The sequence below is a fragment of the Talaromyces amestolkiae genome (genome assembly GCF_001896365.1).
Source record: "Talaromyces amestolkiae strain CIB chromosome Unknown scaffold29.1, whole genome shotgun sequence".
In the NCBI taxonomy this organism is placed as follows: Eukaryota; Fungi; Ascomycota; class Eurotiomycetes; order Eurotiales; family Trichocomaceae; genus Talaromyces; species Talaromyces amestolkiae.
The window spans coordinates 164,886-178,436 of record NW_024468065.1 but is presented as its reverse complement, the minus strand read 5'-3'; the positions used below and the strand labels follow the sequence as shown (position 1 = coordinate 178,436).

The 13,551-nt window shown below is 47.1% G+C and overlaps 5 protein-coding genes across 5 annotated transcripts; 2 read left to right on the top strand and 3 right to left on the bottom strand.

Moving 5' to 3' along the window:
- Positions 1 to 1,065: 1,065 nt before the first annotated feature.
- BHQ10_010114 (uncharacterized protein) lies at positions 1,066 to 5,112 on the top strand (the record flags this gene model as incomplete). Its single annotated transcript, XM_040872709.1, has 4 exons — positions 1,066 to 2,266; positions 2,330 to 2,480; positions 3,997 to 4,405; positions 4,456 to 5,112. 4 exons carry the CDS (start codon positions 1,066 to 1,068, stop codon positions 5,110 to 5,112), a joined length of 2,418 nt encoding a protein of 805 aa, XP_040738616.1.
- A 94-nt stretch (positions 5,113 to 5,206) lies between these two features.
- On the bottom strand, positions 5,207 to 6,188 carry BHQ10_010113 (uncharacterized protein; the record flags this gene model as incomplete). The annotated part of the gene is made up of 2 exons (XM_040872708.1): positions 5,207 to 5,729; positions 5,794 to 6,188. The coding sequence occupies 2 exons, from the start codon at positions 6,186 to 6,188 to the stop codon at positions 5,207 to 5,209; spliced, it is 918 nt and encodes a 305-aa protein (XP_040738615.1).
- A 401-nt stretch (positions 6,189 to 6,589) lies between these two features.
- Positions 6,590 to 8,022, bottom strand: BHQ10_010112 (uncharacterized protein; the record flags this gene model as incomplete). Its single annotated transcript, XM_040872707.1, has 7 exons — positions 6,590 to 6,783; positions 6,832 to 7,290; positions 7,340 to 7,540; positions 7,593 to 7,608; positions 7,665 to 7,733; positions 7,836 to 7,905; positions 7,988 to 8,022. 7 exons carry the CDS (start codon positions 8,020 to 8,022, stop codon positions 6,590 to 6,592), a joined length of 1,044 nt encoding a protein of 347 aa, XP_040738614.1.
- Positions 8,023 to 9,184: 1,162 nt separating this feature from the next.
- On the bottom strand, positions 9,185 to 10,589 carry BHQ10_010111 (uncharacterized protein; the record flags this gene model as incomplete). Its single annotated transcript, XM_040872706.1, has 4 exons — positions 9,185 to 9,838; positions 9,885 to 10,061; positions 10,113 to 10,240; positions 10,292 to 10,589. 4 exons carry the CDS (start codon positions 10,587 to 10,589, stop codon positions 9,185 to 9,187), a joined length of 1,257 nt encoding a protein of 418 aa, XP_040738613.1.
- A 1,092-nt stretch (positions 10,590 to 11,681) lies between these two features.
- BHQ10_010110 (uncharacterized protein) lies at positions 11,682 to 12,979 on the top strand (the record flags this gene model as incomplete). Its single annotated transcript, XM_040872705.1, has 2 exons — positions 11,682 to 11,699; positions 11,753 to 12,979. 2 exons carry the CDS (start codon positions 11,682 to 11,684, stop codon positions 12,977 to 12,979), a joined length of 1,245 nt encoding a protein of 414 aa, XP_040738612.1.
- Between the last annotated feature and the right edge of the window lie 572 nt (positions 12,980 to 13,551).

Sequence of the window (13,551 nt, the reverse complement as noted above, 5' to 3'; positions counted from 1 at the left end):
GTTCGAGCCTTGGATAATATGATCGCCTAGTTTTTGAGACATATCTATTAAGTCCATCTATATCCCGACCATCTGGAAGGAATTCATGATGACAATGGCGGAGTCATCAACATCCAACAATAAAAGACGCGACAAGCCTATATTAAGTTGCACCTACTGTAGAGGACGCAAGTGGGTCTTCAATCTCTCCAGCTATTCAACCTACAATATAAAGCTAACGCGCAATGCAGAATACGTTGCGATCGACAATCGCCCTGTAACACATGTATACGACGCGGCAAGCCTGAGGCATGTGTCTACAGTCTTCCAGAACAGGAGCGCAAAGAAGCGATTGACTACAGACCTCGCCACAGAGGTCAAAATGCGCGGCAGAGAATTGCTCGCCTTGAGAGCCTGGTGGCTGAGATGAGAGATATGGAGCAGAAGTCAGGCCTACCAGTGGACAAGATAGAAATGACGGGCGAGGTCCACAAAGATCAGAATTTTGGGATACGGCGTGATCCATCAGATGTCCATGTAGTGGACAGCCTGGGTAAACTGAGTCTCACTGATAATAATGTTGTTTATATTGGTAGCTCACATTGGGTCACGATCTTGGAGGAAGTGAGTTTGAAACCAGCCAAAGCACCTTTCAAGATTTAATGGATAGTCATTCAGATACGATGTCTGAAAGATGAGCTGTCTGATGAACAGCCACTTGGATCAATAAGCCGAGAATCGACTCCATTTGATGCGGGCTTCACGTACGGCGCGCAACCTACTCGAATTTCTCTGCTTGCCAGTGCTACATCTCTCTCGAGGGCGCAAATTTTGTCTCAGATACCCCCACGGAATATTGTCGATAGACTGGTCTCGCGATTTTTCAATACTATTGATTTATTATCAGGTAGGTTTCTAGTCTATGCTTGACGAGTCGTTAGCTAAGTTGAAGCTATAGTTGTTTTACATCGGGACATCTTCCTCGTAGAGGTAAGACAGCCTCATTTATGACATCATCAAGTTATAGTGTTGCTCATATCTATATAGTATGCGAACTTCTGGAAAAATCCTTCAGCAGCCCCAATAATGTGGGTGGGACTCTTGTTTAGTGTGATGAGCATGTCTGCATATCTTCAACAACAAGATAATGAAGCGCATGGCTTCACACCGATCGATTCGAATAACATGATGGAGAGTTACCGAAATCTCACCATCCAGTGTCTGGTTGCTGGTGATTATTTACGACCGAGTAGGTACACCATTGAAACATTATTTCTACATTTTGCGCTCGAACAGAATGTGAGTCTCGATACCCATCTCGGTAACTGGATCTTGGTTGGGGTTATAGTTCGCATTGCGTTTCGCATGGGACTACATCGTGATCCATCTCACTGGCCAAATATCCGCCCATTGAAGGCAGAACTGAGGCGGAGGGTCTGGTTGGCATTGTATCAGGTGGACTTTTTCACAAGCACACAAGTCGGGTTGCCTCGTATCATCAAAGATGCCCAGTGCGATACACGCCCGCCATTATCTTTGCTCGATACAGACATCGGGCTTGAGAATGACGATTATCCTCCTGAACGGCCATCAACAGAACCTACTCCGCTGTCGCATCTCATACACAGGTACTCAATTATCAAAGTCACGGCGGAGATTTATGAATTGAATGAGGCAGAGACTCCGTCGCCTGTCGCTACTTCCTTGTTGAGTGCAAAAATAGACAAAGCTGTGGCGTCTATGCCCACATGGTTGCGACATAAGCCTCTTGAGTCATCAATTGCAGAAAATCCTTTGACCATACTGCACAGAATCAACCTAGACATCCTCATACAGAAGGCTACATATCTCCTGCACCGATGGAGCTTCATGAAAGTGCCGTCAACTAGAGAAGAAGAAGGCACGAAATCGAACGAGATATGCATCAAAGCCGCCCTAACCATTTTGGATCATCAACGAAGAATTAACGAGGAAATAAAACCCGGCGGCCTCATGTTTGCGATCCGCTGGAGGGTCATTCATGCACTGAATCATGAGTTTTTGCAAGCCACTATGATGTTGTGTTTCGCTTTGAGTAGATTGAACGACGGTGGCGATAGTATAACAACGAATTCATACGCGATGCATCGACGGAAAGACATAATAGACGCGTTGGTCATTTCCAAAGGGATATGGGAGGAGATTGCTGATCGCTCCGTGGAAGCGCAAAGGGCGGCAAAGACTATCAGCAGCGTTTTTCTCAAAGATACGGAAGATCCGGGCTTCCCAACTATAGCATCTTCAAACGGTGAGAAATATCTATTGCGTCAGTGTTCGATGCTGTTACTGAAATTAATTCTTCGCTTCCTAGGACTATTTGAGCAGATGCCCGAAGCTTCTGGTCAGGAATACCTTGGTGGGTTCGATATTGGGAATGATATCGCTGTAGATCCGTCGTTTCTGCAGATGTATGATGATGCGACTTTTGAGGGCATGTTGGACGACTTCGTTGCTGAGCAATTGTAAGATGACTGGACAAACCAAGTACAGTCAAAAAAAAATAATGTCAATAAGTCACATAAATATAAAATATGAATAGATGTGTTTGCAAGTCGTATATGGAAGGTGCGATGAACACTGTCCTTGGCACCCCAATTAGGCAGGCACCGTGGTTTCCTTCTGTTCCTCCCGTCCCTCCTCCCCATTCCCGATCACTTCAACAATCTTTTTTCATCTCAAACTCAACATGTCTCTTATTGAATAAACCATTTTAAAGTATGTCGACTTTCAACGGGATCGTTGCAGGTAAGATAAAAACTTAAATTTGAAGTTCGGAGCTCCCAATACGGTTCGAGGCTAACCATCACTCAGAATTTCCGTGTATCAGAAGTATGTCATTTTTTTTTACCGCATATAGCTCTCTACGACTGCAGATAGGCCAGAGAAATGATTGACCTAAATGCAATAGTTGACTACTTCCGTAAAATCCCGGACAAGCCAGCTCCCTTGGTTTGCTTCCTCAGCCATGTGCACAGCGACCACTTGCAGGGACTGGAATCGTTCAGGTCGCCATTCATCTATTGCTCAGCTGTGACCAGGGAGGTATGAGGATTCTCTGAGTATCTATTTGCCTAGAGATGATTGTCTGATCAAAGTATTTCCCATTGTCTAGCTGCTTCTGCGCCTAGAAAAATTCCCTCATCGTATGAACTTTTCTAAGGGTATACTCGAAGCTAGAAGGCAGCATTATGGACATCTTGCAAAGATACTTGTATGTGGAAACTATTTCAACGTGATGGTATTACCTCTAGCTTACTCAAAAGCAGAGACCGATACCCCTCAATACTCCCACCGAGATTGAGCTCACTCCATTACAGCGTATTCGCGTGACTCTTCTGGACGCCAATCACTGTGCAGGTGCAGTTATGTTCTTAATCGAAGGCCAAGGCAAGGCGATACTCTATACTGGAGACATTCGAGGTACTTCTTCACAGATTTTCCGTTCCATGAGATGAAGGAGTGAATTCACGACCCAATACTGACAACTGACATTTTGATTCAGCGGAATCCTGGTGGGTTAGCTCGTTGACGCGTCACCCTGCTCTCGTACCTTATGCATGTGGTCTGAAGACTCTGGATAACATTTACCTCGATACGACATTTGCTGTCAAGGCAAATATATACAGACACTTCCCGTCAAAAGCAGAAGGAATCAAGGAGCTACTAGAGAAGCTTGGAAGATATCCTCAAGACACAACTTTCTATCTTAGAGCGTGGACTTTTGGGTATGAAGAAGTTTGGCAAGCTTTATCTGCTTTTCTAGATTCCAAGGTAAGTTGAAATCCTCGGATAGATTAGTTACTAGCTAATAGATAAGGTACACGTCGACCGATACCAATACGGTTTATACAAGTCTCTTGTATCCCGTGGCAATAGCACACCAGGCTTTGACACGGCCACTTTTCTCTGCGGGTTTCAGCTAGGGAATGAGTTTGTTCCAGGTTGCTTGACATCTGATGACTCTGTACGGATACATAGCTGCGAGCCCGGAGTCTTCTGCCAGACAATGAGAACGAAAAACTCGGTTTATATTAAGCCGATTGTCACTCGAGACAGAACCGGAATCGAAGTGCCAGAGCTTGGAGCTGGTGGAGGAAAAGGAGATCTGTATCAGATCCATGAACTAGAGTTGCCCGATGAGATTACGCTTCAGAAACTCGAGGCACTGCTATCAGAGCACATCACGGATGAATCAGTACTGTCTCAGACAAAGGACTTGTTGAAATTGGCTTTCACCTCGAAGCAGAGAGCACTTTCGCTGGACGAATATGGACTTGCTGAGGATGCCGATATTCCGCTGAAAGAACTCGCCTCAATGTTGGGCAACACAAGGAATGTAAGCGAATCTAGATCATTTCAAGAAAAGTACTCAGACAAGACCACCATTGTATGTTGATACCTCTAATATGACATTGCTCTGGATGCTAATCGGAACAGACATTCCCCTATTCTCGTCATTCTTCTTATGCGGAACTCTGTGAGGTTGTGAAGGCCTTTAAGCCAAAAGACGTGTTCCCTTGTACAGTTGATGGAAAGAAATGGGATGAATCAGTCTCTATGGAAGGATTATTTGGACATTTGTGCTCGGGTAAGAAGTTCGCCCACGATCAACATATGCGTGGTACGCGAGTAGAAAATATACTGGGTCCTGAAAGCAAAAGAGCTCGTTATACTATGATGCGTGAGGCCAGACTTCAGTTGCAGGCAATGGGGGACAAGGTTCAATTTGAGATTGGACCTTTGCCACGAGATGCGGATGAGGTTCTTGGAGAAGATTCTCAAAGTTCCTATCAGACGACAAACGCCCTTTCCACCATTAGTCGTGACGATAGTGAAAACCCGTCCACCGTGGGCTCAATGGCACACATCATTGATGAACAGCAAGCCGAGATCGAGCTTCCACCAGTAGTCGGAAGCGAGAGCCAAGAAACAATATCCGAATTGCTAGGCGAATCTCAAGAAACAGGGAACGAGGCATATCACGACCGTGTTCGAGCATACCAGGCTGCGATGACTGGAACATTTGACGCGTGGAATGAAATTTCTCTGGTATCTGCAGGGGATAATCATGCAGAAAAGGAGGTTGAACTATGATTTTCCTTATAATTGTGCTTCAATGAATCGGCATGTGTCGCCACAAACATTGTCGTATGTTCTATATACCCTATATCAAGTCCAAGATTCAATTTCATGAAGCATACTTATCATGTTTCCCCTTGACCTTTACATCCAATACCTCCTCATAATAATTCCCTTCCCTCCTCGCCTTTTTTAGTCTCTTAACCTCATGGTCCTCCAACCTTCTCCCCACCGTAGCTTCTAGCTCTTTCCTCGATATCTTCTCCCTCGCTTTGCTCTCCTTCGAAGCTTTAAGCTTCGGTTTGAAGCGTGCCTGCATCCTGATTCGCAGCGTAGACGAGAACGTAATTGAGCTCGCATCGCCGCGAACTTCAATCTGTTTATTCGCACTCTCTTTTGTATCATCACCATCCTCTTCGTCATCGTCGGATTTGGTTATTCTTCGGCTCGCTTTATTATTGGAGGTAGAAGCTTTCTCGGTAATGGTGACAAAGGTATCCGACTCGCCGCCTCGCGTCTGCAATGCCAGCATACCAGGTGCGTCTGGTGGTTGAATGGCAATAAACGACTCAAAGGGCGATATGGCCGCGGCCGTCGCGCTCAAAATGCCATACTTATCGCAACTCAAATATCTACCCCAACACAAGTCAATACCATCAGGCTGAATACATCCAATGCTTAGAGAAGGAGACGAACCGTCCATGATGCCCCTTGAAACTAAACCCTTCCGTCCCTGCCACCCTCGTCGCAACCCATACCTGACGCACATCATGCGGCTCCGCGGTGCGCGGATCATTCTCAATCGTATTCTCCAGCTCGCTCGCAAAGACGGCGCCATTCGCGTCGCACGCAATGCATGTCGGTATCGGCGTTGACGGTAGCACAATTACTACAGGCCCGCTGATATCGCTGGGTACATCGGCAGAGACCCAGCTTTGGTCGTCTTCCGATGTTGTGTTTTGTTGTTCGTCGCGGTGTTCATGCGCGATTAGATCTGTAGAAAGTGTAAGTTTTGACTCATTCTCGTCGTCTTGGCGGTGTTTGCGTTTTTTGGTCTTTTTGTCGCCTTTGAATGAGAGTGGTTTGACCATTTTGTTCTTTTTCCTCCGTGGTATTAGTTGAGTCTCGTAGTGTCTCGTGATTGTCGTTGAGAATGTACAGGCAGAGCTTTTTAGTGGGTCCGGGGCTCCGTGATGTCAGACCTCGGGACTAAGGCCAGCCCCCAATAACCCAGTAATGCGATCATTGTGATGGCTTAACCGTCCAAGGTACTCAACCGCTTATAAAGTCCGTCTTTCCTGACTTTTAGTTTTTGCTCTAGATTTACCTGCTTGTACTTGCACATTTTAATTGAAATCATTCATTTTCATCATCATTATCGCTAATGTATGGTATTATCAACGCAGTATCCAAGCAGGAGACATGAGAACATCAAAAATTCGACACGATGTCTAATGTCTAATCAAAAGATGGATTTTCAAATGATCGACAACTAATCAAAAGTGATAGCAGCCTTGATGGCGCTCTTGTTACGCATGGCCTCCAAGCACTCGGCCCACTGCTCGAGCTTGAAGGTCTTGTTGACGATGCCGTCAACCTTGACCTTGCCTCGGTCAAGGTAGTCAATGGCGGCAGGGAACTTGTAGGTCTCTGAGAAAGAACCGAGAATGGTGATTTCGTCACCGACTATGGAAACATCAGCATTAATTTTTCACATCGAATAAGAAGACTTACAGATCTTGCTAGGGGGCCAGCTGACGCGGTCCTTGTTAGCATACACGCCGTACACGACGAGCTTACCACCACGACGGACGTAGTTGATGGAGTCCTCAAGGATCTTGACGCTACCGGTGGCCTCGATGACAATGTCGAACCCGTAAGGGTTCTCGCTCTTCAGCTTCTCGAACTGAACCTCGGGGTTGGAACGCGAGAGAGAAATGTATTCGTCACCAGCACCAAGCTTCTTGGCCAAGTCCATCTTCAAACCCTCAGGGGCAGCAACGACAACGTGGCAACCACCGTTTTGGCGCAACATCTGGGAGAGGACAAGACCGGTAGGGCCGGCACCGAACATGAGGACGGAAGAGCCCATCTTAGGTGCAATCTTGTCCAATCCGTGCGCGGCGCAAGAAGCGGGTTCGAGAAGGGTGGCATCAACGTCGCTAAGGTTCTTGATCTTAAAGACACGACCGGCTGAACAAATTAGTGACGGCCTTTCAGAGGACAGTGACAAAAGACTCACCAGGATATGCGCAGTACTCGGCGAAACCGCCGTTCATGGTAACGCCATGAGCTTCAAAGTGCTCGCAGAGCAGCTCCTCACCACGGCGGCAATAGAAGCATTCACCGCAGAGCTCAGAGTTGTCGGCAACGACACGTTCCCCGAGCTCGAAACCCTTGACCTTGGGTCCAACAGCAGCAACGACACCAACGGTTTCATGACCTACAATGATTAATATTGTTCAGACGATTTGATTCATGAGGTAAAAGCATACCAGGGACAAGAGGGAACTACCACAGAAGCATGTTAGCATACGCTCTCTACCCAGTTGAACGAGTCGCATTACCTTGGCAAGAAATTCACCCTCGTGAATGTGCAAATCAGTACCGCAAACACCGCAAGCCTTGACTTTGATCTACCAGATCGTATCACAAGTCAGCAAATTTGCTACAACACGAGCAAAACACTGGCCACAGATAATTCCGATAGCAAGATCAGAAACTACGGGTACGCATACCAAGACATCGTTGTCGCGAAGAGTGGGCACAGGGATTTCGACGATTTCGAATTCCTCTGGCTTCGAGTATCTGCCAGCCACAAAAACGTGGTATTAGCACGGAGGGGTAACAATTGTTATCTGAGATATGAAAAAAGCACGTGTTCACTTACTGGAGAGCTTTCATGGTCTTGGGAACGGACGCCATTCTTGCGAGTGTGTGAGGTCGATTTTCTCTTCAAGAGATTTGTTTGTGTGCGTGCTGGATGATGGAGGATATTTGAAGACGACGCGAAAAAAAAAGGCTCTGTTGAATGCAACGTTGTTAGTAACGCAGAGCTGGTGATGTCAGTTTGTTTGGCAAGCAGGGCAGGGCAGGACCATCCCCCGCTTTGGCTGCTAAGTGGGGGGACGAGCAGTCTAGGCAAATGTCATGCAGCAACTCAATCTTCTCAATTGCTTACCTGGAATCACAGAGACGGAGGATTCGCTAAGAGGAGATGATTGAGGGAGGTACAAAGAGAATGAAAAGAGAAAGGGGAAGAGAAGTATTAAATGCCTTTCTCAATGTTTCGACTGAACCTGGGGAAGGTGCCCGGTGGATACAAAACTTACAGTTCGTACGCCAACAAAACGCCCAAAACGCCCCTACGTCACTTCCCGGGCGCTATCTACCGCTAATTAGCCGTAATGTCAGTATGTTACGGTTGTACCATTATCTGAAATACGCATACCGTATGCTTGGAACATCCCAACATTCGATTTCAAACTGAGCAAGCCATGCAGCCCCTCATTTGGCCAACAGCGACTTTCATGTCTGACAGGAAAACAACCCAGCGTCTTTTGATTAAACTTATTTGTTGACCTCGCACGAACCCTTCGCTTACCGACTCTCAACCACGGTGTCCGGTGTCGATTTCCGGTCAATCAAGAAAGCCTTGTACGAGGGGGAAGAAGAACGAATGGTTGATTATCTAGTAATTAGGGGTGTTCGGTGTGGGATTGTGGTTTGTGATACTCCTGTGTTCGTTCTAATAAAGACAGAGAAAGAAGACTCGGATCAACTCGAGATAGACTTGGCTCATATGATTAGTGATGCGTGCGTATTAGTGCTGAAGAAGGCGCTGTAAGAAAAGAGAAGGTCAGTACTCCATGTACGTAAATGTGTTCAGGCAAGGGATGAAGGAGTAAACTCAGAATTACTGTACACTGCAGAACCACCCAATGATATTTTATTTTTAGTTTTTTTTTTTTTTTCATATGATATGTACACCCGTATCCTAATGCTCAACGAATGTCAACACGAAGTCATCGTACTTTTTACTAAACAAGACCGGCCTGAGGCTAGCTGACGACGTCCGAGGAAACATCTAGAGAATCAAGCCAGCCTCGCGAAACATCTCAAAGCTCTCCAGCCATCCCTCAAACGGGTCTTGATCCCTTTCAAATCCAGTCTCCTTCAATCTGTCCAAGCTCAATTGACGGTCAAACGTCAGCCAGTATCCCACACTATCCAATTGTCGGCTGCCGTATCCCACACCTTTACTGGCTGCTTCTGGGCGACCTTGCCGAGTAAAAATATCTCGATACTTGGCGACATACTCTCCGGGCGTCAAAGCTGTTCCACTGGTTTTTGAAAGCTCGCCGACCTTCAGTGCGTTATCTTCTGCTGTTGAAACTTCAGCTGCTCCTGTGCCCTTGAGACCGAACCATGCCGCTAGTCGGGGCCAGAGTACGCCATATTTGCACGGCACCTGGGTGTCGGCGATGTTGAATAGTCGACCACCGCCGCAAGTTTCAGGATGCAAAGAGGCAAATATCATGAAGCGAGCCATTCTTTGACTAGAAACCGGCGAGAACAATGAGTTGGCGCAGCTAATGTTGCCTGGAAAAGGGACTTCTGCCGGCATGGGTTTTGACTCCTGCGCACCAGGGCCGATGCCATGGTTATAAGCATACAGTGACAGGTATTGAGCCCAATGTAGAGCTAAACTAAATTGGGATCCGTTGGGAGTAAAGCCGACCTTGTAATGTCAGCAGCGCACATGTCCGTGATGGAAAAGAGCTTACAATGGCATCTGGACAGACTTCACACCACGTCCAGCTCTTTCCTTGACTTTCAACATTCAGGATCTCACGGTATATGGGATATACTACCGTCTTAGCATAGTCGTGGGGAAGATAATTCACCATTTCCTCGCGCAATGGAGGCGTAAAGGTGCCTCCGGGGACATAGATCCCATAACCCTGGATCAAATTAGTACAGATGAATGATACACGTAATAGGATTATGCTTACTCGAGTGCCACCGGGGAATGTAACAAATTTTAGGTTAGGGCTTAGCTTGTTATGGGCATGAACGACATTCGTGAACATTCGTTGATTGATCTCAACCTCCTTGAGATTGTCGTCATTTGCAGCGAAAACTTATATGATCAGCTTTGTGCATTCAAGCGCATAAAGCGGCAGGTGCATACCCAAGTAAAAGACATGAGTAATCTTCTCGACATCCTTCACCGTGGACTTCAACGCACTGGCCACAAGAGTCTCATCTTCTTGACCAATATCAATTCCAGAAACGAGTTCCAGGTCAGGCCGTTGGGAAGTCGCTTGTGGCCAAAAAGTTTCGGACAAATTCAATGGACGATTTGTGACTGCAGTGACTTTTGAGAATGTGCCGGCATGAGGGTACGGTTTCAAGATCTGGTTGACGATGGCCCAGCCGATCAATCCCGATGCGCCGTAGACGATAGCATGATTTGACTGCCCAGCCATTTTGATGTGATCTCATTTGGCAGTTCGACAGGCATGATGCTCATCTAGACCTGACCAATATTCTTATATAAACGACGTCAATGATCCAGATTCGCTACTCACCATGAGTCATGTTGAGTCGCTTTAGAACGATCTGGTTGGTGGGAACGATCCATGGTACCTGTATGAATCTGGAGTCTTGACCAGCCTTCCAGCTGCCGTGAGTCTTAATTGTGTTAAAATCATTCTGGCCAGCCATCATACAGAATGTATACTCGAGTATGTTGAAGTAAGGAAAGGGACAATATGCAGGTGCTCTTTCTCTATTCGGTGATGAAAAGTGGCTGAGTCGGTGTGGCTGGGCTACGACTTGGCTGCCACGTGACTGCTGCATTAAAATAAACAGATTAACATGTATAAGTGTAACACTGTAAATTGTCCTTGGTCATTTCCCATTGCTAATTAATCTTCTAATTAAGGACGTCTCATTTTTTCGCGGAAGGAGCGTGCCCTACCGGGTCCGCTCATCTTTCTTTGTCGAATATCCTCCGTCGCCGTACATAGTAATTAACTTTTGTTCCTGGATCTTTTCCGTGTTCTTTTCCCTCCTGGACTCGGTGGCATCGCCAATCAATGCGATGCGGGGAACCACGCACTAGGCCGATAAGCCATCCAACACTGCTAAACAGCCTGTCGGTGGGTTGAGTGGCGGCGCTCAGCTAAACTAAAGCCTCTCGGTTGTTTCATCGCGCGCGCCCATCGCTCGGATGGTTGCTGTCATTGGCTTGCCCCTGCCTAGATCTGCACCAACCAATAAATCGTCTCATCGTGAGCACATTAAACAGTACCTGCCCTGGCTGAATATTGAACACTTTCCCCATCGAGATGCAAACGGAGTTGCCCGCAGCAAACGGATTGTTTCAGGTGAGGGGGTTGAGGCTGGACACTAACTACTACTATGGAGTAGACGAGGAGGCACGTTAGGGCTCCGACGATACAATAAAACCCAGTCATGCCCAGCGGCTCTTCTTTTTCTTCTTTTTCTTCTTTCTGGTAAGCAAGCGAGACTTCTTCCACTCCCTCACACTCCTTTTTTCGTTTTTTTCGGACATCATGTCTGTCATTCTTTCTGTACGTATTTCCCCTACGACACTACCAGAGATCACGCAACTAACTGTCTTCAGATCTTGGCTGCCGGCAGCCTACCAGCACTCATTTTTGGGGCTCCGGTTCCATCCCTTCTCTCTCGCGATGTTGCAGTAGCAGATGTTCAGTCTTTACAAACTCGTTCTTCGTCCTCTTACACTGTCTTTGGTGGCGATGGAACGACCACTGCTGGATGGCCATCCATCAATGACTGGGTCGCAACCTACGATGAGATGTTCGCCGCCAATAAGGCGACCATGTCCGCGAGCTGTACTAACTTTGGCTTCGAAAACGATTCTGATGATGAGATCAACAGCATCAATAGCGCTATCCAGTCCGTTTCTGCATCCAGCGGCGTTGACGCACGTTTCATTCTCGCTATTGTCATGCAGGAAAGCACTGGTTGTGTGCGAGTAGGTGGCACAAACAACGGCGTCAACAACCCAGGTCTCATGCAATCCCACAACGGCAAAGGAACATGCAACACTGGAACCCCTCTTTCTCCCTGCCCCTCTAGCGAAATTACCCAAATGATCGAGGATGGCACTACGGGCACAGCTGATGGAGATGGTCTCAAGCAACTTATCGCACAAGCTATAGCAACATACGGAGCCGACGGTGCGACCGAATACTACAGGGCAGCACGAATGTACAACTCTGGATCCCTCGCCTCTGATCTCAACCTGGGTCAAGGTGGTGCCACAGCTTGTTATGCCTCCGATATTGCCAACCGTCTCTTGGGGTGGTCTACGGGTACATCCAGCTGCGTATCGAGTGTAGTTCAAGACCTCACCAGTTCTGGCACATTCGTATCTGGAAATGATGGCAGTGCTTCAAGTGGAACTACCACTGCTCCTGTTGCCTCTGCCACTTCTACTGCCCCTGCCATCAGCAGTATCACCGTTTCTCTAGACCCTACAACCACTGCTGCGCCCACCGCCACTCCCACGGACACAAAACCAGTTGCTGCACCTACTACTACCACTACCACAACTACCACTCCTCCTGCCGCAACCTCAGCTGCTGCGTCTGCTAGTGCTACTTCATCTGCTACTTCCTCCGCTACCACCACTCTGACCGGTCCCGTCTACCCCGGCGCCGTATCAACCTGCCAGCAATGGACTCTTGTCGTCTCCGGCGAGTACTGCCTCGAAGTTGAAAGCGACATCGGCATCACGGCATCTCAGTTCGAGGACTGGAATTCAGGTCTGGATGCAGTGTGCTCGAATTTGTGGCTGGGCTACGAATACTGTGTCAAGGCTTAGGACCTTTACTCTCTTTCTTTCGGTGTACATATTACACACAAAAAACCAGACCACTCCCTTTTAGCATGCATTTCTCGGATTGATTTCGGTTCTGCTTCTGCTTATGGTGATTGGTGGTCTACGAAGCTATTTGTCATTCGGCGCTCGTTTATGGATGAAACGACTAGGCTGTACCAATTGATACCTTTTAACGTTCATTATGATTTGTTTAAGTCTGCGTAGTGTTATACACCGAAACGTAGTTTTACCAGTCCTTTTTTTTTAATAGGCTGAATGAGTAAGCATTGATGCATATATCTCCCTGGTCCCGGTATATACTCGGTCGATAATTCGAAACGATACCAGTCTCACGTATAAACTCTCGTTCTCGTATTTCATGCAAGGGGCTTAAATTTTACGAGTTGTACGTACAGACTACGAAACATGAACATCTCATCACCAAATGACCACTCCATTAATCGGAGTAAAAACGAGGTGGACTCATGTACCCCGGATCTCTCTTCTTTTGGCATCGGGCTGCGATCATGTGTCGCTACCACATGAAACTTTGTCCACAGATACGTATATACGTA